At 42.1% G+C, this 26,356-nt stretch overlaps 1 protein-coding gene and 1 long non-coding RNA gene across 4 annotated transcripts in view; one reads left to right on the forward strand and one right to left on the reverse strand.

The window, feature by feature from the left end:
- Window positions 1-257: 257 nt before the first annotated feature.
- On the reverse strand, window positions 258-25,864 carry LOC311078413. Its single transcript, XR_014605165.1, has 4 exons — window positions 25,749-25,864; window positions 25,575-25,662; window positions 3,218-3,908; window positions 258-518 (listed from the first exon to the last, which is right to left on the reverse strand). It is a non-coding gene; the product is annotated as an uncharacterized lncRNA (long non-coding RNA).
- Window positions 24,955-26,356, forward strand: part of gpm6ba (glycoprotein M6Ba) — a 54,622-nt gene continuing 53,220 nt past the window's right edge. For 2 of the 3 annotated variants that reach the window (XR_014605164.1, XM_084107182.1), the window contains exon 1: window positions 24,955-25,312. Coding sequence is in view for 2 of the 3 variants with exons in the window: in XM_084107182.1 (XP_083963308.1) it covers window positions 25,249-25,312 (64 nt within the window). In the remaining variant the exon portion in view is untranslated. The remainder of the gene's footprint in view (window positions 25,313-26,356) is intronic. The other variant, XM_084107181.1, reaches the window with a different exon arrangement.

Raw genomic sequence — 26,356 nt, forward strand, 5'->3', positions numbered from 1 at the left:
CATAACTTTGGGAATTAACAGCTTGCCTGCTGCTGTGATGTCATCCTAAGACCCTGCCCCAGAGAATCTGGGCCAAAAGGATTATGGGTTAGTGAAGAGGGATTTAAACCTAACAACACAGATAATTTGGAGGGAGTGAGAAAGACATTTCACCTTTATTTCTTGGTGTATTTTTAGGTGAACTGATAACTGATGGTGAATGTCAGGAATTACCCAGGTCTGAATTAACTTTTGATGAGATAATATATAACCATCAATTCAATTCAATTCAAATTTATTTGTATAGCGCTTTTCACAATACATATTGTTTCAAAGCAGCTTTACAGAAAGTGCATTTCAGAAATGTACATAGAAAAATACAGTTAGTTAATCATGTATTAATTTAGGGCAACATATCGCCAGTATTGAGTCGTCTCTTCATAAGCGTTGAGTCGTCTCTTCACGGGTGTTGGGGCATCTGAAGTTTCCATGAGAGGCTGGATACAAACTGGAGCTGACGAACTCTATTTACCTCGGGACTAGTGTCCCGAGATAACAACAGAAAAACAGATTGGAAATAATTAGCATAGCTGCTGTTCATAATATTAATGCATTCAATCTGATTCAACTGTAGTATAAAAAATAAGTATTATGTGAATGCTTGGCTAAAGAGATGCGTCTTTAATCTAGTTTTAAACTGGGACAGCGAGTCTGAGCCTTGAACAATATCAGGAAGGCCATTCCAGAGTTTAGGAGCTAAATGTGAAAACGCCCTCCCTCCTTTAGTGGACTTAGATATTCTAGGAATGACCAGAAGCCTCGAATTTAGTGATCTTAAAGAGCGCAATGGATTGTAGGGCGATAGAAGTTCCGTTAAATACCCAGGAGCTAAACCATTTAGGGCTTTATAGGTCAGTAGTAATACTTTGTAATTGATACGGAACTTAATAGGTAACCAGTGTAGAGATGATAGAATTGGTGTTATATGATCATATTTTCTTGACCTAGTAAGAACTCTAGCAGCTGCATTTTGGACTAACTGTAGCTTGTTTATTGAGGATGCAGGACAACCAGCTAATAAAGCATTACAGTAATCTAGTCTCGAGGTCATGAATGCATGAACTAACTTTTCTGCATCAGAAACAGATAGCATGTTACGTAGCTTAGCAATGTTTCTAAGGTGGAAAAAGGCTGTTCTTGTAACATATGAAATATGATTTTCGAAAGACAAGTTGCGGTCTAGTATAACACCCAGGTCTTTTACTGTAGTGGATAAAGTAACAGGACATCCTTCTAAATTAAAGTTGAATTGTAAGAGGTTTTGTGGGCAGTTTTTTGGACCAATAAGTAATACCTCCGTTTTATCTGAATTTAATAGCAGAAAATTACATGTCATCCAGTATTTTATGTCTTTAACACACTCTGTCAATTTAGATAATTTAGTGTTTTCATCTGGTCGTGATGAAATATATAATTGAGTGTCATCAGCATAACAGTGGAAATTAATTCCATGTTTTCTTATAATATTACCAAGTGGCAGCATATATATTGAGAATAGCAGAGGGCCTAACACAGATCCTTGCGGCACTCCATAGTTTACTGACATTATCTTCGATTTTTCCCCATTTAAACAGACAAAATGGTAGTGGTCTGATAAGTACGATCCAAACCAGCTTAATGCCTGTCCATGAACACCAGTGTAGTTTTGTAGTCGATTTAAGAGTATTTTGTGATCTATAGTGTCGAACGCAGCGCTAAGATTGAGTAAAACTAGTATTGAGATACAGCCTTGGTCAGAAGCTAGAAGTAAATCATTTGTAATTTTAACGAGCGCAGTTTCTGTGCTATGATGCGGCCTGAAACCTGACTGAAATTTTTCATAGATATCATTTTCTTGCAAGAAAGAGCACAATTGAGCTGACACAACTTTTTCTAGTATTTTAGACATAAATGGAAGATTTGAAATGGGTCTGTAATTTGCTAGGTTATTATGATCTAATTGTGGTTTCTTAATGAGAGGTTTTATAACTGCCTACTTGAATATTCTTGGAACATGACCTAAAGATAAAGACGAGTTAATAATATTGAGAAGAGGCTCTTCCACTAACAGGTAACACTTCTTTCAGTAGTTTAGTGGGTATTGGATCTAATAAACATGTTGTTGGTTTAGATGCAATGATACGTTTATTTAGCTCTTCCTGTCCTATAGTTGTAAAGCGGTGTAGTTGTTCTTGAGGGGCATTAATTGAGGCTGAATCATAAGACACCATTAAAGATTGTACATTTACAATTGTGTTTCTGATGCTTTCTATTTTCTCAGTGAAGAAATTCATAAAATCATTACTACTACACTGTAACGGAATATTTTGCTCAGGTGATGTCTGTTTATTTGTTAGTCTAGCCACGGTGTTAAATAAAAACCTTGGATTATTTTCTATTAGTTTGCGGAGATGCTCAGCCCTGGCTGCTTTTAGGGCCTTTTTATAATGTGACATACTGTCTTTCCACGCGATTCTAAAGATCTCTAAATTAGTTTGTTTCCATTTACGCTCTAAATTACGAGTTTCTCTCTTGATAACATGCGTAGCACTGTTGTACCATGGTGCTTTAGTTTTCTCTCTCACCTTTTTTAATCTAATTGGTGCAACAATGTCCAATGTACTAGAGAAAATGGTGTTCATAGTGCTAGTCATTTCCTCTAGTTCATCTGTTTGTTTGGGTTCACTGAGCAGCTGAGATAGATCAGGTAAGCTATTTGAGAATCTATCTATAGTGGTTGGAAGGATTGTTCTGCCTGGTCGATAACATGGCGCAACATGACAAATTTCAGCAGTACGTAGTATGCAAGTGACCATGTAATGATCAGTGACATCATCACTTTGCGGTATAATATCTATATCGGTTGGATTGGTTCCGTGTGATATAATTAAATCTAGCGTATGATTAAGACGATGAGTGGGACCAGTGACGTTTTATCTGTGACCATTTCATTTATAATAACCGCCGTAGGTGTGAGCGATCTAATGTTTAGAAGACCTAGCTTTATAAATTGTTTTTGTTCACTAATATTGAGAATTTCTGGCTTAATCACAATTAGATTTTTCCTAGATCCTACAGTAGATTTAATGTTTGACCTCACTAAAAGAGGAATAGACACAGTTTCTATATAATGTTCTACACTGGTACTTATATCATTTAAGTTTGGACAGCAAAGACTGTGATTTGGACTTTGACTTACTAGTCATATGGTGTGTAACGCCTTGGAGATGTTGTCCGACAGAAGAGCCGCTCCGATTCTGCTTGGGTGAAGGCCATCAGCACGGAAGAGCCTAGGTCGCTCCCAGAACAGATTCCAATTATTTACAAAGAGCAGTCTCTGTTCATTACACCATGACATTAGCCATTCATTTAGAGCAAATAATCTACTGAACCTTTCATGTCCTAGTCGGTACGTGGGAAGCGGTCCAGACACGATGATCGTTGTTTCAGGCGATGTGCTGCGTACCGTCTCGATCAGGCTCCTGTAGTCCTTCTTCAGAACCTCCGTCTGCCACAGGCTGATGTCATTCGTTCCCGCGTGCTGTACGACAGCTCCGATGCGCTCGTCACCGTTTAGGATCTCGGGAACCTGCGCAGCTACATCGAGAACACGAGCACCAGGAAAGCAGTGAGTGCGCACCTTACCTTTACCTGAGGTAGCGTGGACATGCTGGACGATGGAACTGCCGATGATCACAGTGTCGCGTTCCGTCTCGCGTAGAGGGGAGAAGCGGTTCCGGGTGGAGATCTCGAAGGCCGGGAGGGGCGGAGAGGTCCTTGCTCTGGTCCTGGCTCGCGTCCTCCGCTGTGGAATCACCCAGGGTCCATGGTGTTGTGTCGGTGCCGGAGTGAATGAAACCAGGGATGATCGCGTCCTGGGTGCTCGGGTCCTGTGCAGAGAAACACACGGAGGAGACGAGGTCAGAGTCAAAAAATTACTAACCACTGACTTGTGAGCATCGGCGCGTGATGTTTCAAGCGCGGATCGCCGATCTCGCAGCTCGGCTTGCCTCTCTAGTTGGTCACGGATCTGCTTCTCCACGGACTCAAGCTCTAACTGCACCGAATGCAGCTCGAACGTGTCCTCACCTGCACTCAAAGGTAACGTTAGACACACATCCGATATATTCACCATTATAGCAGATGTGCTATTATGGCGAATTATAGCTTTCAGTGATAGGGGTGTAAATAAGACGATCGATAGGCGAGACCACGCGTGCAATGCTAGCGGGCTAAGGCTAGTAGCGGAAGTTCTGAAAGTTGGATACATGTAGCGATATCAAAGCAATCTGATTGTTTTTTATAAAGAATAGGATTGGAGATATGTTCACATGCTTGTAAAATTAGAACATTTTGATTTATAAATAAATGTGAAAGAAGAAAATCAAGGATTAGGAATCAATTCGACGGAGCTCCAAACACAAACAAACGCTTAGTCGTGACCCATAACCATAACCATCATTGTTGATGCACTCTAAACCATCATGATCTCTTTCATTCTCACTGTGCACTTCTCAGAGCAGCAATTTTGAGCAGCAATTTTGAACTGACATAAGATCATGAGGCGATTGTCCCTCTTTGTTTATTTTTGTGGTGTGTGTTTTCTTGTAATTGTTGGTACTGCACTGTCAGGTAGTACTTTGGTAGCATCAAAGATAAATGCCAACTTTGTGGTAAAACTATATGTAGTTTTCATAACATCTTCACCGATAGTCATTATTACTTAATTTGGCCTGTTTTGTGATCTGGTTGCGTTTTACACAGGTAGCCCCATAATATTGTATAATTAAGTTGTTATTAAACAGTTGGTGATTAAAAAGATATCAAAATGGACCAACTTATTTTTTTCTACATGCGGATGTAACAGAAGATAGTGCGCCATTTTATATACCTCCCACCATGCTCTCTTTTGTCTTTGTGTCTCACTAGACAGTTAGGACAGAACCCCAACTGACAACAGAGGGTGGCGTGAGTCTGTAAAGTTGTACATAAACATGGATGCTCCCAAGGAATAAGACGCACTCAAGCTATTTAGCCCGTTTGAATCACTTAGATTAGATTAAGGCATCAGCTACAAATACTATTTTGTGCATGTATCTCTGTATATGCTAGTAATGATATTTTGTGGGGGTGAAGTGATAGGAGAGGGATAGGAGAGAGTATTATTTACATAAAAAAATTACACACTTCACCTTAATTATAACTCTGCCAAGCAAAAATAAAAATAAATAAAAAATCACAAACTTTTTACGCATAATTTACAAGTCAGTCCTCCTCTCTGTTTGAATTAAATTAAGGCATCAGCTACAAACTTATCATATTCAATCATGATCAATTACATCACAAAATACATCATAAAAGCATATAGAACTATTGAAACTCAACTACCCTTAAAATACTCTGAAAAAATATAGATACTGTATAGAATACCAGAATGTTGATTCAAACATTCAATTAATAAAACCTCTCCTAACATTGTTGTTGCTATTGTGTTGCTATGTTGGGCTGCTCAAACAAGTAACAAGTAACAGCCACAGAGTTTAGAGTCACACTTTTTGGAGGAAGTCAACTTACCAATGGATTACTTATAGTTGGCTCTGCATAAAACTGACAAAATCTTAACATCAAAAAAATTTCACACTAACGTATTCATCACTCTTCCTAGCGAAAATACACATACTTTTAATCTCATAATTCTCTTTGTTTTATTTTGCAATATCTTTAAACTAGACATCGGATATGTCACTCTGCCCTCACTGAAGACCTCCCTCCTAAGTGGGACAGGACTAGGCCATGTCTGTGGACTTTAATTGCTTCTTTGTTTACAGGACTTCTGTGATAACCCGAGTATTTAAAGATGCACGCAGACATTGCTGTTTATCGTCTTTACTAAACTCAGCAGCAAGTACAGAAAAGCGGCTTGCAAAACGGCAACAACACAACCAAAACATCCGGTGTGCAACAGCTTAACTAGGACCGGGGGAAGCAAAATAACAACCAAAGGTTCCGGGTTCCACCCCGGCCTACACAGCACCCTCTGCAACACTTCTCCCTCTTAAAGTGCAAACATAAAACATTAATACACACACTGTAAGATAAGTGCCTCTCTACCAGGAGAAACATTGGTAGCAATATGAACATCAAATTTTTGTTAAACAAACAACACTCTTTTATATGGTATATTTAATGTTTGTATATCTGTAGCTCAACATGTCAGTCTGTTTGGAGGCTTGTGTTGTCTCTTAGATCTCTTAAGCTCAGGAATGGTGTCCTCCGAACTGGAGGCAGGCTCTGGTCCCCCAGGTGGGCTCTGAGCAGGGTCAGCCGTAGCTGCCTGCTTCGACAATTCATCAGGTGCCTCCTCTGAGGGCTCAGACAGACCCTCATGTGACATTTCCGCGTGCCCTGGAGCTACTGGCACGGCCTCTGCAGAGCAGCCCACACTGTCTTTGCATGAAACCCCGTGAAAACTCTTCCCTCCCCCATCATGGCGGACCCGCAAGTGATCTTGGTGCCTGCGCACCTGCCTACCATCACATAATTCCACCACAAAAGATACTGGCCCTGTCTGGCGGTGGATAACCCCTGGCAACCAGGGTGAACCTATGGCAAAGTTTTTGACATACACACTGTCCCCTGGGTGAAAATGTCTCTCTTTGGCATGTTGGTCCCGCCTTGCTTTTTGCTCCTCCTGATACCTGGCAACCCTCGCTCTGATGTCTGGCTGGAGGAGGTCCAGATGAGACTTTGGTCTCCTCCCCAGCAACATCTCAGCTGGAGACACTCCAGTAGTTGTGTGTGGAGTAATCCTGTATTGAAACAGGAAGCGTGCGAGCTTGGTTTCCAGAGATTGTCCTGACATCTTCCGCAACCCCTCTTTGAAAGTCTCCACAGCCCGCTCTGCCAAGCCGTTGGACGCGGGATGATAGGGGGCAGTGCAGACATGGCGAATCCCGTTTCTATCCATAAACTCCTTGAAAACCTCACTGGTGAAAGTGGGCCCGTTGTCTGTCACAATTGTGTCTGGCAGCCCATGTGTTGCGAAAATGCTTCTCAGTGTGTCTGTAGTAGTAGGTGCAGTAATATTTGACATGATCTGTGCCTCGAGCCACTTGGAGTGCGTGTCCACTAGCACTAAAAACATCCGACCCATAAATGGGCCAGCAAAATCCAGGTGGAGTCTGGACCACGGACGGCCGGGCCACTGCCATGGGTGTAGTGGCGCTGCCGCTGGCATCTTCAGGTTGCTTTGACACTGAGAACATACCTTCACCTTTTCTTCCAAAGCACAGTCCATCCCAGGCCACCACACAAATGATCTGGCGAGACTTTTCATACAGGAAACCCCGGGGTGGGCCTCATGTAGCTTATCCATCACTTGAGCCTGCCCTGGAGGTGGGACAATCACTCTGGAACCCCAGAGGAGACAGCCATCAAGGACACTTAATTCAAGTTTGCGCTTGACGTAAGGTTTGAACCCCTCCTGTTCCACAGTGGCAGGCCACCCCTGCATCACCCACCTCTTCACCTGCGACAACACTGGGTCTCTTTCAGTCCACAGCTTTATTTGCTTTGCTGTCACTGGAGACTGTGACAGTCTGTCCATCAGAAAAACAGTCTCTGGGGGAAAGCCTGTGTGGTGTGGTGTGTCTGGGAGAGGCAGACGGCTAAAAGCATCAGCATTTGCATTGTCGCTACCCGCCTTGTACTCTATGCTATACTGGTATGCTGACAGGGTTAATGCCCAGCGCTGTATTCTTGCTGAGGCCATGGGTGGAATGCCCTTTGTCTCACTGAACAGACCCATTAGAGGCTTATGGTCTGTGAAGATGGTAAAAGGGCAACCAAACAGGTAGTGGTGGAAACGCTTTACTGCAAAAACAACAGCCAGGCCCTCCTTCTCTAATTGCGAGTACCCCGTTTCTGCTGCAGTAAGAGTACGTGACACATAGCTGATTGGCTTTTCACTTCCATCCTCCATGCGGTGCGAAAGAACTGCCCCCAGTCCATACGGGGAGGCATCACACGATAGAATGACCTCCTTGTCTGGGTCAAAATGTACCAGCAGTCGTGTTGAGGGTAACAGTCCCTTTACGTGCTGGAAAGCGTCGTCCTGATCCTGCTGCCATCTCCACACACAGCCTTTGTGTAGTAGCTGGTAGAGTGGGGCCAGCACGGTCGAGAGGTCTGGTAAAAACTTCCCATAATAGTTCACTATACCCAGGAACGACCTGAGCTCTGCAACGTCCTTTGGTGTTGGGGCTTCCTTAATTGCTCTCACTTTGTCTTCGACTGGAGACAAGCCCTGAGCTGAAATCCGATGGCCCAGATATGTGACACTAGGAGCTTGAAAAACACACTTACTGCACTTCAGACGCAGCCCAGCCTCAGACATTCTCTTTAACACCAGATCAAGGTTTTGCAGGTGTTCCTCTTCTGTTTTACCTGTGACGAGAATGTCATCCAGGTAGACGGCAACCTGGGGAATGTTCTGAAACAGATTGTCCATGGTGCGTTGGAAAATAGCCGGGCTTGAGGCAACGCCAAACACCAGGCGGTTATACTTGAATAGGCCCTTGTGAGTGTTTATAGTCACATATTGCTTAGAGTCTTCATCTAGCAAAAGTTGCGGATATGCGTGACTCATGTCTAGTTTAGGTAATGTTTTTCCATCTGCTAGTGTAGCAAATAGGTCCTCCACTCGCGGTAGGGGGTAGGTGTCGAGCTGTGAGGCCTGATTAATGGTCATTTTGTAATCCCCACATATGCGCACTTCCCCGTCCTCCTTCACCACTGGCACTATTGGGGCTGCCCAGTCAGAAAACTCCACAGGCTCGATCACCCCTGCTCTTTGCAGCCTTTCCAACTCCGCCTCAACCTTAGCTTTCATGGCATATGGTACTGTTCGCGGTTTGAAGAAACGCGGTTGTGCTTTGGGGTCAACACACAGTTTAACTGTGGTCCCTCGGAGGGTACCCAGTTCCTCTTTAAAGACATCAGCATATTTCCCTATGATGTCCTGTACCACAGTGGTATGTTTGATTTCACCCCAGATCTGTCCCCAATTCAGGTGAATTTTCTGGAGGAGATCCCGCCCCAACAAGCTCGGTCCCTCCCCCTCAACCACAAGCAGTGTCACCGCGGCCTGCTGTTCCTGATATACAATGTCCACCTTGATAGCCCCCGCGAGTGGAATGCACTCACCCGTGTACGTTCTGAGCCTAATACTTGTCTCTTCCATTGCAGGTGCACCCCCTGAGCTCCACAACCTGTTGAATGTGGTTTGACTGATTACTGAAGCTGAGGCCCCAGTGTCCACTTCCATGTTCAGCTCTTTGCCATTTACCTTAATTGTTGCGTATATGGGCTGAGCCCGGGGCTGGCCACGGATATTAAACATGTTGAATGAGCACTGCTCCTCAAAATCCTCACTCTGCAGGTGATGTATGTTGGGCTTAGGTGCTTTTCCCCATCCTTTTGTCTGTTTATTTTTAGCACCCCTGCACTTTTTTACAATATGCCCCCTTTTCTGGCAATTATGGCAAACGGCGTCTTTAAAGCCACAGTCATTCGCAAAATGCGGACCCCCACAACGATAACACTCTGTGGGTTTTCCTGAAGTACTTTTGCCTTCTTTTGCTTCAAAATGGGCAGTATCTGATAGCGTCCCTCCGCCTGCATTTTTTATGTCAATCGTGTTGTTTGCCGCCGTCTCCATGGCTAGGGCAATGTCTAAAGCCTTTTTGAAAGTCAGTGTGGCTTCACCCAATAAGCGGCGCTGTATGACGTCATCGTTAATTCCACAGACTAACCTGTCCCGCAACATGTCCTCCAGCACTGCCCTGAACTCACAGTGCTCAGATAGCTGCCTCAGCTCCGCCACGAACTCCGCCACTGTCACTCCTGGCTTGCGTGAATGCGTGTGAAACTTGAAGCACTGCACAATCACCGAGGGCTTGGGGTTGAGGTGATTTTGCACCATCTCCACAATTTCTTTGAACCTGATCTCTCCCGGTTTCTGCGGCGTTGCAAGATTTCGGATCAATCTGTACGTTTTAGCCCCGCACACACTCAGGAGGATTGATCGTTGTTTCTCCTCATCCACAATGTCATTAGCCAGGAAAAAGTGCTCCAGTCTCTCGACATATTCCACCCAGTCACCATCCTTCTCGGAGAACTCACTGAGCGAGCCGACAGTAGCAGCCATAGCTTTTGTTTAATTATGCGCCAACTTCTTCGCTGCAGAACCGGCTGACTTACTGGAACCTTGGCTTGGTTATTATCGGTTTTAATCCTCGTCGCCAGTGTGATAACCCGAGTATTTAAAGATGCACGCAGACATTGCTGTTTATCGTCTTTACTAAACTCAGCAGCAAGTACAGAAAAGCGGCTTGCAATACGGCAACAACACAACCAAAACATCCGGTGTGCAACAGCTTAACTAGGACCGGGGGAAGCAAAATAACAAACAAAGGTTCCGGGTTCCACCCCGGCCTACACAGCAAATAGTCCCTCTGCAACAACTTCAAAAGGAAACATTTCTGTGTGCTGTATCCCCCTTTTCCACATTGACTCTCTAGTCAGGGCACATAAAAGAGCAGTAATGGGCTCATTACTGGAGAGATGTGTCCACTGGGTTGTTCTGTCTCATATTAACTAGACTAGTCTGACCCTGTCTGGATTTCCAAATAAATTTCCAATTTAGGAGAACAGAATGTAACAAAAATAAGTCGCTGATAAAGTAAACAGGGAAGTCCACACCACAGCTATAACAATAATTACACAGATGAACGATATCGCCTACCTGGCTTAAAAGAGTTTAAGCATTTAAAGTCGCAGAAAACATAACGGCAGCTTTCTGCTTATATACCTGGTGTGAATGGTTTGTTGGTTTGATTTTATGTATGGCAGCTAATATCAGTTGTGAAAATATGACTTTCGATTTCTTTTCTGTACTTGGCAAAAAACATCTTGCATTCTGGAACATCTTTGCGCATCTCCTCGCAGGCAGAAGTATGTCAATTTCACTGGATCGGATGAAAATTAGTTGTAAAAAGTTTACACTGAAAAGCGTTCATATGCACAATGCACATAGAGGTCTGAAACAGACTGAGATTATTCAGATGTGCGGTCATATCTATGAGGAAGGCCATGTCGCAAAGAAATTCTGGATCCCGTAGTTTGCTGCAGTAAGCTGTGTCTGACTTGATATGGTCCTCCAGAAACACAGGGATTTCGGTGCGCAGCGCAAAGAATCTTTCCAGACACTTCCCACGGCTCATCCATCTGATGTCAGTGTGCATCAGTAAATCCTCATAAGCAGCACTGACTTCATCCAAAAAGGCAGTAAACTTCCTGTAAATAAGCACCTCGAATTCCACCTCGAATAAAGGCCCTTTCACACCGGATGCGTAACGAAAAAGCGAATAGTTTGTGTGCGAATAGTTCGCGTCAAAACCATTCACATGAGCCGCGTAAACACGGTCTCTATCTCTATCTTTGACAATAATAGTGTTAGCTTTCTATCCCAAATGTAGTTTAGCCTTCTAGCCTACACAGCACAGGACTATACAACTAAAACTATCACACAACATACTCACAGTCGTGATAACCGAGTTGGTTGGCAATGCTACTCCACACAATCATTTAGTATTAATCATCCTTGTAGTATGCGATTGGCTGAAGCCTTTTCTGTTTTGCCGCAAAAGTAAAAAAAAAATCGACATCGAAGCGAAAAAAATAAAAGTCGTTTTTTCGCCGCAGCACATTCGCGTTCAGTGTGGAAGCACTCATTACACAAACAGCTGATCAAAAAATAAAACCATCGCGCAAATTATTCGTGCATCAAAATGGCGTGCATCGCCAGTGTGAAAGGACCTTAAGATTAATGACATTCGCCTCTACATTAATGAAGTCTGAATGTAGGCTGAAGTCCAGAATCTTTGCACACAAGGCCTCCTATAACAAAGAAATTTGTTTTTTAATCACGTCACACAACATTTCAAAATGATGATGAAGGTAAATAGATAATATTTAATAAATTCAACAGGTAATCCAAACAGAACAGGAAGTGAGCAACATACAACACAGCCATTTACTGACGACACCGGACCCTGAACTGAAACAGAACCGAACATATATACAGGTGAGTCCAGGGTGGTGATGAAGGTGGAGTGAGCCAAGGGATGACCTTGAGCAGGGGATGATGGCTGTTCATCCAGGCCACATCCAGGGGAGTGCCCCACAGCGGCGTTGATGGAAGGAGAAGCCATGGAGGAGTACTGATGAGGGCTGCCATGGGGATGACAGGAAGCAATGACGGCGTGGATGGAGCCTACCATGCAACCGAGGTGGTGCAGAGATGACGATGATCTAGACGGCTGTGATGGAGCTGCAGCGACGACCTCCTGAGATCAAGGTGGGGATCTGGAGGTTTGAGGGCGAGTTGGAGCAACAGAGGGTGGAGGCGAAGCCTGAGGTAGAGCGGAGCAAGCCACAGAGGCGAAGCGATGTCTGACCTAGGAGTAGCCGACGTGCCGATGGAGTCCGGCGAGACGGAATGACCGATGTTCCACACTGAGGTCGAGGGCGGAAGGAATGCAGGCGCAGGAGCCAGGGCGACGTTTCAAGGCAGATCGGGCTCCTCATGCCCAGGGGGAGATGGCTCCCGACAGGTTTGTGGTGCTGCCACGCTACTGAGAGAAGGCAGAGGTGGTACAGAGGGACTGATGGGAGACAGTGATAACTGGGTGGTATTGATGGCTGGAGACTGGGGAAGAGCCTGCAGACCAATGCAGAAACCCCCAAATGATAGAGCGTTTGAAATTGTCTGGAGAGGTTGTGGGAGAGGGGGGCAGAGCGGGGCCAGCGAGATAGGCAGAAGAAAGACTGGTTCGGGTGATAGTACTGGGGCTAGAATAATGTCCTCTCCAAACTCAGAATAATACAGTGTCTTGGCCAAAAACTCACTCTCAGACGAACTGATCTATAAATGAACATGCACTCCAGGACACTGTGTGAATGATTTACTGTCTTGTATAGTGTCTTTTGATACTATTATGTCTTTGATACTATGTATTTTATGATAGAACCAATGGTCAATGTAACCTCAATTATACCATGTTTGGTCTCTATAAATTGGTACTTTGAAGATCGAAATGATTGTGTACATGATATGTCGATAGCTGTGCAACATATTAGTATTACAATAATCTTTAATAGTTTTTTCATCAGCGACCAATCCAGCTGTACATGCAAATGAGCACACTTGAGACAGAGTCATAAATCCTTCCAACAGAGGAATTTCCCGTTTGGAATTTCGACCTTTCTCATTGGCTTTATATGGCATCTACACAAGCCCTTCCCTCTCTTGGCCTTCTCTGTATGTTTGGGTTGCTGTCCTGCATGGCCGCACCAGGCCCCGGGGCATCAGGCCTTGACTCACAACTGATGGTTGTGACAGGAGAGAGAGGACTCTCTCAACCACAACAGAATCAAGGACAACATCAGGAGTTTGGCACAATTTCTTCATTCAATGCAGAAGTCAAACGCAACTCCAACCATCAACTCTTCCGACTTCTTCCCTTTTCCTGGTTGCTCTGCGTGGCCTCTCTGGCCCAGGGCGAGCAGGCTACAATCTGCACTCCAGCCATATGCTCATGGAGAGAGAGAGAGAGAGAGAGAGAGAGAGAGAGAGAGAGAGAGAGAGAGAGAGAGAACTTTCAACCAGAACAGAGTTAAACAAACCATGCCAGTTCATCACAATTTCTTCATTCAACACAAAAGAAATTGATTGAGACTCATGGAACCATCAAAATCCTTCTTCAGGAACTTCACAAAATGTTTTCACTGCAAAGGCCATGCAAGTATACATTTAATGAGGCGCTCTGAAAATAATAAGCTGATGGTTCTTTTCGTAGTTAAATGGATCATTTCCATAGTTCCATTTCCTGCTTCCGGTTTCATTCTGTCACTCACCATTTTACCCATGTATGTGTGATTGTGTGTATATGTGTTTAGATTAGTTATATTTGTGATTTAGTTAATAAAACTTGTGCACAATATGTATTTGTTTCTGATTATCTGCCCTGCGAACAAATTCTATTTAATGATTCCAGATTCTGACTAAATGATCTTTGTAGCACTGTACAGGAAGAAAGTTATTTCCCAACCCCGGAAATTAACATTTCTATTAATCAGTTAATAATCAATATTGAGGGTTCACAGGATGAACTGATTAATTGGTTGTAATGTTAATGTAGCTACATCAAGTTAATCCAATTAACTGATCCAAATATTCATAATTAATCATAACAAGTTATTATTATTCATATTTTCCTTATGAGCTAATTTGCTACATTGGTGTCCCCCTAAACTCAGTAAAAACATAATCGGTCTCCCATTTTGACTGGAAAACACAATTTTCATTGTCAATTTTTCTTTTCTTTTTACTAATTTTGGCAAACATTCACATTAGTGTGCACAATCCTACAATGCTTTTATTACTATGGTGTTCGGCAAGAACTGGCACCCTCTTCTGGTTGGAGAATTAATATCCTGATCTGATATGGTCCATCCCTGGTGTAAACAGACCTCTCCAATGCATTGTGTCTTGCATTTTGTCGGTGTGAATAAACTAAACACATATATGTGCTGGAGGCAACATTTTGATTAGAAACATTTTATTCCTATGAACCTCTTCACACAGGCAACAAACATCCATCTGCTAACACTTTATTAGTGACGTAGTTACACTTGTACTTATTATATTAATGTAACAAGGCGGACCTCTGCCGTCTATAATTAGTGGGGAATTAAACTCGCTCAAGTTGTTCAATTAAATGAAAGTATAGGCAATAGTGAGGTACACGGTCTTTATTTCTCTACAATGACTCTTAAAACATTTACTGGGAGCAAATACTAAACATCATAATCATACACCCAATACAAACAAATGAAATGGCCATAATAAGGAGGACGACCAGATTGAATCAGGTATACAAGTCTTGGGCTGGAAGCAACGATCTCCACTTATTTAAGTGCAACCCGAGAAAATTGTAACACACGTGTTGATTGAAATATACAACCACAGCAATCCAAAAATAGTGTTATCACTGCATCACACCACCTCCTAAGATGGAAAATATAGCTGCTTCCAGTAGCCTACTCAGCCCCCTAAAATGGCCAAACAAAGTTAAATAAAGAAAACAAAAAAAAAGAAATAATAATCACAATATACAATACAACAATCAACCAAAGAAAACGAAGTTTACAATACTTCTAAGCAAAGTTAAAGAAACAAAAAAAAAAAGAAATAATAATCACAATATACAATACAACAATCAACCAAAGAAAACGAAGTTTCAGTACTTCTGATCCAAAACAAATACAAAAAAAAAAACTCAATTAAAAACAAACTTTAAGTACTGGGAAAAAGCAGTGGTTTAGTGCCATCGGCTGCCGGATAATCTGTCAACACATAATACATGTTTAACACACCTACATTTGTATAACATTGGAATATACAAATAACATCTAGACTATACCTTTCATTTATAAATCTCTATACAAAATATAAAACCACATAAAACATTTCACTACCTGCACCATGTGTCACAAATCACGAACACGATGCTGCTTAATATGAGACGTACAGCTCCACGTGCATGACCGTGGTTTCAGGTTTGTTACTATAACACATACAACACATGCTCAACACAATACTCTATTTTCTCTTGTACGTAGTAAAAATCGAACAACCTACCCCTCCCTCGTCACCAGCAACATGGACAGAAAGCTGATTAATATGAGGCGTACAACTCCACGTGAATGACCGGGATTTCAGGTTTGTTACTATAACACATATAACACATGCTTAAAACAATGCTCATTTTCCCTTATACGTAATAAAATCAAACAACCTACCCCTCCCTCGTCACCAGCAACATGGACAGGAAAGCTGATTAGTATGAGGCGTGCACTCCACGTGAATGACCGTGATTTCAGGTTTGTTACTATAACACATGCAACACGGATACTCAGGAACAAACAATACTCCGCTTTTATCATACATAATAAATCGCATGACCTACCCGGGGATTATTGGCAACATACACTAGCAGGCGATAACTTCGGCATGCAGATTCAAAAGCTCTTCCCGCGTACAGCAATGCCACGCCAAACAACCATGTGCGTCTCCCACAATAATGTGCCACGCCTCTTTTAACTTCCTTAAGCGGAAATTACGCTAAACGCATTCTGCCATGACGTCAATCAAACTAAAAGAAAAAACACATATACATCCCCACTACCAACCCACTACATTAATAATAGTAAATTATACAAACCACTGGTTGAGAGCTATAACTATAATTCTAACCACACAGGTTTGTGATGCTGTTTGCTAATGTTCATTGAAACTATGGTTTCGGGAAATACAGAATCGTTGAAATATGTTATATGTTAATACCCAATAATATTGGCTAACATCGCTTTTGGGAATCGTACCACTGATTTAGTTTCAAGTGCTCAATGTTAATCTTCTTGTATTCATGCCTTGTGCTTTTTAACTACTTTTTTTCTTTATGGTGTAAATTCTGCTGCAATACTGACTTGGAACTATGGTTTTGGGAAATGCAGAATCATTGAACTATATTTTTAATGACGGAACTTGCAACCATAGTTGGCTAACGTTTCTTTTGGAAAACACACCACTGATTTAGTGTTCGATGTTTACCTCTCCATGTAATGTAGTGTTATTTCTAGTTACATCAAATGTAATTTTTCCATGAAAATCATCTTGATTACTAGTTTAACTCATTCCCTGATGGAGGGAATGAAGCTGTTGTGTCGAAATATGACACTAGGGGTCGCCCTTGAGAGCCTTAAACACCTCTAACATATTCAGAAAAGGCCAATGGAACTGGCATGTGTAATTTTCATGCCAGGACATACGGGCATATAAGGTAGCCCGTCTGCACACACACTTCAGGTTTGTTCTGAGGAGCCGAGACTCCTCAGAGGCAGTTCATGTTGTGGCAGGAGGGACACAACAGGTGGGCTTCACTAGTAACCGAGATGTTCCCTTTCTCTCAGTCACTTCAGTTGTTGTTTAGCCGCTATTGCGGCCATGTAGACTTTAAGGGTGGAGGCAGACAGATGCCTCTCCAGGCAAGAACGTTCATCAGGAGCATTATTGCCTCGTACAGAGGTGGAAACACTACACTGTACCTGACCGGGTGCCTGAAGAACTGAATTGTGTAGCCGAACCGGATCATTCTGATGAGCCAGCGTGATGGGCTGGGCAGCACTAGCCGTGTGTTTAGACTCAGTACAAGCAGCACCAAAGGAAGGATATACGGTGTTTCCCAAGGTGGTGGGTTCACAGCGAGGGGGAGCAAGGGAACCCACGGCAGGAGGCTCTCCATCCCTCGTTACTCATGGCGGACAATGCGATGAAACACCTACCTTGCTCCTCAGGTCCGCTGTGGAGGTGACTGGTGACTGTCCAGCCTTCTCGGTACTTGCCACACTTACCTGTTGTGGGCAGATCCGTTGCAGATGCTTGCTTGTGTCCACCGAGGTTTTGGTGCGAGTGTTCGATGTCTGGCCGTCGAGAAGACGAGGGCCATGAGCATTGTGTGTGTGTGAAATTGCTCTTTTAATGACCATGTAAAATTCACTGCCCTCTACGATGGAAGTGAGGCTCGCCCTGGCCAGGGCAAACAGGCCCGCACCCTCTCCTTCCTGGATCGCCCATTCAACGGATGGGCAGTGCAACCTTCCTGCAACTGGACCTCCTGGGTCTGGCTGCCTTTCCAGGCTATTCTGTGGCCGGTGCAGCCTTTGCAGGCTGCCCTCGGCGACGAGAAGACGGAGCTTGGGCTCTCGGGGGTTTAGAGAAAGAACCTGTGCCGAGGCAAGATGTGTTTGATCGCCTCTGTCTGCTTCTTCACTGCCGAGAACTGCATTGAGAAGTCCTCGACAGTGTTGCCGAATAGGCCTTGGGAAAGCGCACTTTCTCCACTTCCCACATCTCTGCCAGGATGAGCCAAAGGTGGCACTTCTGGACCACTAACAGCCTGCACATCACCTTCGTAGCCCAGAGGGCATAGTCAGTGGCCGAAAGCCGTTCCTGCATTACCTCCGAGTCATGACTACCTTCATACAGGTCTTTCAATGTTTTGGACGGCTGGTAAACTTGCAGGATAGCATAGCGTGCTACGCGGATGCAGCCAGGCCAACGGCATTATGAGCCCTCGCTGTGAGAGACAAGGTAACCTTACAAGTCTTGTCAACAAGTCAACGTCACGCTTGGGACAGGGTGGAGGAGACCACTCAAGCCCAACGCTCACGACTGCCCAGGAGAGCACTGCTGCCAACTCAGCGTCAGCCTATGCTGTCATGCCTGAAGGCAGCAGCACAGACGGGTCATCCTTGTCAGAAGACATAAGCCCGCCCTCCGATGCTGCGAGTGACACTTCATCTTCCTCTCGAGCCCTGAATGAGAAATTAAGCTCGCTCAAGGGTGAGACGCCAAACTCGGAAGCGCTGCACTGTGTTTACTGTGTGAACAGTGTAGTAGACTGACATAGAAGAGAAGAAATTGTCGAATAAAGTCGTTTTTTTTTTTTTTTGCACACAAAACGTATTCTCATCGCTTCATAACATTAAGGTTGACATGAGGATGAGTAATTAATGACAAAAATTTTGGGGTGCACTAACCCTTTAACTTCAGAGCCATAGCCTCATGAGTGCTCTGACACACAATGCAGTAGCGTATTAGGTGACTTGAGTTTGATTCCCAACTTGATGTCCTAGTTCATCTCTGTCTCTCATTCACTGTCATTACCTAATAAAGGTGAGATAAGTGCCCCTAAAAAAGCTATTAACACATCATCCAAAAGGAAAAGGTCAGAATATAAATAATTATTATTCTGTGATGACAACTCTCAGGAGATTGGTATGGTAATAGAGAATGGCATGGTAATGGATATGACAATGTTAATGTATTTTGGTCTTGGCGGAATAGATCTGCTATGCTACTGCTGCTGAGACTTGCTACTACGAATACATTCACAGACATTGCTGTGAGCATGTAAATCATGCTGCTGCTGCTGCACATGTAACATACATAAATTAACCCTGTAGCAGATCTATATACTAGGTGGAGCTGGGGAAGGGGGAGGGTTCTGAAAGCATGCTGCAAACTGTTAAGAGCAAACAATGGCAAGTATTTGAATATTTGAGCAGCAAGCTCATTGGCCGCTCATGCAACAGCAACCAATCAGCTGTGCTAAGTAGATACACTGCCAATAAGCTAAAGACCTATCAGCCTGCACCATTCAGAGTTTCATGCCAGAACTATGTAATTATGTTTGTGAATGATTATCAAGTAATTTATGTTATTTAAATATGGTTAAACTCAAAATTATTCATGTCTGTGACATCATTGCAACTGTCTAATGATTTTGTGCTAATTATATGGTTTAGGGACCAGTTAGTCAAGTCAAGTCATCTTCATTTATATAGCGCTTTTAACAATGTAGCCATACAACCACACAACTTGGTGTTGGCTCTTGGACAACTCTTCTGATTATTCTTTTCACTCCTCTATCAGAAATCTTGCGAGGAGCACTGGTCGAGGCAAATTTATGGTGAAATTATTGTCTTTCCACTTCCGTATTATGGCCCCAAAAGTGCTCACTGGACCATTCAGAAGCTTAGAATGGCGCCTATAACCAATGCCATCATTATGTTTTGCAACAATTAGGTTGCGAAGGTCTTGAGACAGCTCTTTGCTTTTACCCATCATGAGATGTGTCTTGTGTGACACCTTGGCAATGAGACCTTTTTGTAGGCCATCATTTGGGACTGAACTAGCTGTTATTAATTTCCACTGACAGGGGGCTGGATTGCTTTTTAATTACAAGTTTTCAGCAGTTGTCTTGGCTTTCCATGCCTTTTTGCGCCTCCCTTTCTTCATGTGTTCAATACTTTTTCCCTGTGTCATTTCACATTATTACACATAACTTAATTTCTGAACTTATTTTTGTTTGTTTCTTTGTATGTATGGCTTACTTGGGTTGTTACCAACATCTGGTGAAAATTTCATGTCAATAGCACCTTTGGAAATATATTTACTGAGAAAAATGATGACGTGTTCAATACTTATTTCCCCCGCTGTATGTGCATTTGAATATATGTGCGCAGGCGTGTAGTCCTTCCCTACAAATCAACCCTCAACATACTACTTGTCTGGCCTTAAAATTATCGCTTCCACGTAGCCACGTGAATCGGAATTATCCCGACAACGATTTATCTGTAGATAGGTAAAGGGAGGGGAGGGGAGGGAGGCCTTCACAGGGAAAAGTCTAGTTGACATTTCAGGACTCCACTGTCGTCGCGTCCAGGCGCAGGTCCTTCATCAGATCTGGATACAGCCTGGATCCGGCGGACTGTGGTAAACCTCGGGATAAACAGAGAGACTAATATTAGCGTAGACGCCATTCTTCTTATGATGTAATGAGTACATCAGGGTTTATGGGAAGTGTTCCCGGTTCCGGCTGACCTAATCTATGCAGCCTAACATTGAATTATAAAAGTCTATAATGTGTTATGTGTATGCTAGGTCAAAGAGATGTGTTTTTAGTCTAGCTTTGAACTGACAGAGTGTGTCTGCTTCCCGGACAATGTTAGGAAGACTGCTCCAAAGTTTTGGTGCTAAATAGGAAAAGGATCTACCGCCAGCAGTTGATTTTGATATTCTAGGTATTATCAACTGGCCGGAATTTTGAGATCGCAATAGACGTGAAGGATTATAATGCGTTAAGAGCTCGCTCAAGTACTGCGGAGCTAAACCATTTAGTGCTTTGTAAGTAATCAGCAATATTTTAAAATGTATACGATGTTTAATACTGCCAGTGTTGACAGAACTGGGCTAATATGGTCATACTTCCTGGTTTTGGTAAGAACTCTAGCTGCTGCGTTTTGGACCAGCTGTAGTTTGTTTATTAAGCGTGCAGGGCAACCACCCATAATAGCATTACAATAATCTAGCCTTGATGTCATGAACGCATGGACTAATTGTTCCGCATTTGTCAATGAGAGCATATGACGTAATTTAGATATATTTTTAAGATGGAAAAATGCAGTTTTACAGATACTAGACACGTGACTTTCAAATGAAAGATTGGTATCAAAGAGCAGACTCAGGTTCCTAACCGACGACGAAGACTTGACAGAGCAGCCATCAAGTGTTAGACAGTATTCTAGATTATTACATGAGGAAGTTTTTTGTCCAATAATTAGAATCTCTGTTTTTTCAGAATTAAGTAGTAGGAAATTACTAGTCATCCATTTTTTTATATCACCTATACATTCCCGTTAATTTTGTGAATTGGTAAGTTTCGTCAGGGCGTGAAGAAATATAGAGCTGAGTATCATCGGCATAACAGTGAAAACTAATTCCATGCTTCCTAATGATATCTCCCAAGGGTAGCATGTACAGAGTGAAAAGCAACGGTCCTAGTACTGAGCCTTGTGGTACGACATACTGAACTTGTGATCGATGAGACATCTCTTCATCCTCAATCCTCACAGATACAATTTCTTTCTAAAAAGGAACATAGTTGTGAGGATACCGACTTTTCTAGTATCTTTGACAGATAAGGTAGATTCGAGATCGGCCTGTAATTGACTAATTCTGTACGGTCAAGTTGTGGTTTTTTAACAAGCGGTTTAATCATAGCCAGCTTAAAAGTTTTTGGTACGTATCCTAATGACAAAGATGAATTAATGATATTAAGAAGAGGATTTATGACCTCTGGAAGCATCTCTTTCAGTAGTTTAGTCGGTATAGGGTTTAACATACATGTTGTCGATTTAGATGATTTAACAAGTTTAACGAATTCTTCCTCTTCTATAGCAATGAATGAATCAAATTTTTCCTTAGGGACACTACAATGCACTGCCTGATGTGATACTGTAGTAGACGGTTGCATAGTTATAATTTTCCCCCTGATATTATCAATCTTATAAGTGAAGAAGTTCATAAAGTCATTACTGCTGTGCTGCTTGGAAACTTCTGGGCTTGAAGCTTTATTTTTCGTTAGTTTAGCCACTGTTTCAAATAAATACCTAGGGTTTTGTTTATTTTCTTCTAATAGGGTTGAAAAATAAGCAGATCTAGCAGCTTTTAAGGCCTCTCTGTATGCAATCGAGCTCTCTTTCCATGAAATGCGAAATACCTCTAGTTTTGTTTTCTTCCAGTTGCGCTCCATTTTTCTGGCTGCTCTCTTAAGGGCCCGAGTGTGCTCGTTGTACCACGGTGTTGGACTATTTTCTTTAATCTTCTTTAAGCGCAACGGAGCAACTGTCTAAAGTGCTGGAAAAGATAATGATCTGAGATGTCATCGCTCTGCTGCAGAATTTCAACGGCATCAACATTGATTCCGTGTGATAATATTAGAGCTAGGGTATGATTACGACAATGAGTAGGTCCTGACACATGTTGTCTAACTCCAATAGAGTTAAGAAGAGAACTAGAGAGAAGAGCAGCACCATCCCAGGAGGGATGAATACCATCTTTTTTCAACAGGTCAGGTCTGCCCCAAAAACTTTTCCAATTGTCTATGAATTCTATATTATTTTGCGGACACCACTTAGACAACCAGCCATTGAGTGAGGACAATCTACTAAGTATCTCATCACTCCTGCGAACAGGAAGGGGGCCAGAGCAAATTACAGTGCCTTAGGCCAAAGTGTGTTGTGGTTGCCATCTGCTAAATAAAAAACAGCTGAATTATTATTATTTGTTTGTTTGTTTATTTATTTGCAATAAGAAGATAAACTGTGGCAGACACCATCTCTCATCTACCAGACAAACACTTAATCTGTGACGGTGACCTACACATTTTGAGATTATTGTAGTATGTCAGAGAAAAACCATCACAGAGATTCTTAAGAGAGCTCCGCCTCATGACAAGGTCCAGTGTGTTCCATTGGTTTCTATTGTATTTGGTTCCACCCCCGAATAGTCCTAAATGTTACTTGTGATGACATATAATAAATAAAAGAAGGGACACCTTTGAGATTTTACATTTGGTGCAAATTCAAAAACTATTGTTGAAACAAAATCATGTTATGGCATATATTTTTCAGTGAAAATGTGAAATACACATGAATTAATTTCCTGATTTGTTCCCATAATGCAACACAGTACATTATACACTATGTCAGTCAGAGGCATAGATAAAGATCTTCTCTTCCCATCCACCAAACCTGGCGGATTGTTGGTTGTTTCCCTCCAGGAAGTTAAAGATTAACTTTCTGGGCTCAAATTTGTTAACACAAACTGTATTATTTCATCTTAAAATTGTTTGTAAAATGTGACACTAGCTATGTTTCCATCCACACGTTTTTATCTGAATTAAGTGATATCGAATGAAAAATGCCTTATGGAAACAGTAAAATTCGATTGAATTTCATGAATATCGACTCAAATGAAATACGTTCGGTCTCATCGGATTTTATTATTTACGTTATTTGCCGAATATCGTCGGGCATTTACGTGCATCTGCATCATCATAGCAATGTGTTGATAGCGTCTTTGTTTTCTTATTATAGCTTGATATGTCGCTATCAGCTGGCACATAAGCACTATTACAACTTGTGCAATATTGATCATTTGTTGGTAGATGGCGCGATCCATTTTGTCTAGCAAAACTTTGTTCGCAAATGTTTGCTTGAATGTTGTGCGATTCAGTGCGAAAATTAATGGAAACACCTTAAAATGTCTCAAATCAATTCGATATACCAATTTGATCGCAAAACAGCATGTGACGTCATTACGCACAGGTTTTTATTCGCTTTAAAGCCGTTGGATGGAAACACACTTTCACCAGCTTTATTCGCATGAGTTGTTTTTTACCAAACTTCAGATAATTCGATTGACAAGTGGTTGGAAACTTAGCTACTTTAAAGGAGGTAAGAACTCTAAATTGCTTCCAGAAGTATGAGATTGTTTACAGCACATCCACTACTACTCGCATTCCTTTACTTGCTATGTGTTTGATGCCTGGGGAGGGTAGGTGTTTGAATGGGGTGGATAGTAATCTTATTACGCCTTTTTCAGTTCACTTTTTTATGGTAATGGTTTGGGAAAGTGTTTAAAAGCATAATGCGTCCTACATCAGTATGAGGTGACAATTAAAACCATTTGGTTCCAAAATACTGTAAAATAAATAATCATTAACTGAAGATTAAATGTTTACAAAACACAGCATAGGAGCAATGTGTGTAGATACATCAAAATCCATCATTAGTTAGAGACATTTTATGGGTCAAGTCATTTTACTGCATATATCACAAAAGTAAAATCATGTTGTGTCCAAGCAAGCATTCGTTCATTATTATAACCTATGGGGTGCCACCTCTTTCAGGATCAGGATGTGATACTCTTCGTGAGCGTCTGCTTTTTACCAAGGGGACTGTTGAAATACGACCTCATACTCTCTGGGTTTTTAAGACTCGATCCTTAAATGGTAATGATATAGATGGTATTTAGTGTGCTCTCTTTCCCAGACAGTTGTATTTTACCAGTATGTACAAGTCTTTTGTTTAGCTGAATGCAGCAGAAAGTCATGCATGAGAATTAATACTGTCTAAGAGGATTCCAGACAGATGGTATTTCTTTGTTGGACCATTGTTTTTTTAGTTTTTTTTTTATTATTATTAGAATACCCACTGTTTGGAATAAAATAATTGTTGAAGCGTCTTTGTGCCTCTTAGCACACATCACTTTTAATTCATCTCTGAGCCCCCTGTCCTAATGTATTCATTTCTGTCCTCCCATCATTTCGGAGAGGGAGAAGGACAGAGAGAGAGAGAGAGAGAGAGAGAGAGAGAGAGAGAGAGAGGGGGGGGGGGGGGGGGGTTAGGGGAATGTGTGACTGTTTACAGCTGGGACTATCTGTTTATGTCATCCTGACTAGCAGTGGAGTGGCTGTTTTTCTCCTAACGGATCCTCTCTCCTCAGCGTATCTGCTTAGGCTGTAGTCTTCTCTAAGCCTTTACGTGAGACCCTCTTCGGCTGAGCTCTTATCGTTTATGAACAAATTATCTAAGCGATATCCGATCTGACAAAATATTTGAGGTGGCTGTGATATACTCCTGTATTGGAGCGAGAGAGACCAGGCAAAGGGAATATATATTCAACATACTCGTTTCCAAATGGATGGGATGAAGCCAGAATCGACGGCTGAGGAGAATCAAGACGAAAGGGAAGAAAGCAAAGGTTTGTAACTGTGTGTAATCGTTTTCTGTTTTGTACTTCGACTCGGATTATTGTGCTATAGAGAGCGGCTTAACCTATTTGCGAAGGCTTCGCTTGCGCGCCGTTCATTGTGAATGGATCGAATATTTTATTGATTGAAGTGCTTGTGATCCTCATCGTGCCATTCACTTATCATTAAAATGCTTTTACGCCGTTAATTCGATTAAGGAATGCGCATGTTTTATCTAGGCACCTTTGGAGCGCTGGTTATGTCAAATCTTACCTCTGCGTCTTTGGAGAGCCGTTTCCATCGCTGCGAATGATGATGATGATTTGAATAAGAGCTGCTCCTGTTACCTTAGTGAATTCCCCTAAGCAAAAAAGAAGAAGAACATTTTTTTTTGTTTTTGGACCATATGGATTAATCCATATGAAATACTATACTATATATAATTACATTTCGAGCATATTCTAAATGTTGTGTTGTCTTAGTGTCGATAGTAGATGGTGACGAGGTGGAGGTGTCGCATTGTAGGCTATTGAAGGTGCTGTTTACATCGCTGTAGTGTTCGCTGCTAAAACAAATGGACGAATTCCTATGTTTTTTATATTATATTTTCCTAATTTGATAAATAAATTTGAATTTAAATTTAAATTTGCGCTATATAGCCTGAACATTTTTGACAAAATCCCCCCCAATTTTTTTTTTTTTTTACAGCTTATAGTAGAAAATAAAAGCATCAGATACGAAAAGAATGCATGCTTTAAATATGTAAAGGCTGAGCACTTTAGTGTAACCTACAGCACCTGATCCCCTGAAAAAAAAAAAAAAAACATGTAATCAAAAGCTGCACTAAATTGTGTCTTTATTATACAGGTTATTTGTGATTTCTGAGTTTAGCTGATATTGGTTCAGGATTTATGATAATAAAAATATCTTATCATAAGCTGTGCTCTAAAGAAGACTATCCCTGCCTCCCACTTGACCCCCACCAGAATTGACATTTTACATGCTTCTGTACCATTTTTGTGTAGGCATAATACTTTTATGTTGACTGAGTTATG

This window comes from Abramis brama (assembly GCF_963993115.1).
Source record: "Abramis brama genome assembly, chromosome: 2".
Lineage (NCBI taxonomy): Eukaryota > Metazoa > Chordata > Actinopteri > Cypriniformes > Leuciscidae > Abramis > Abramis brama.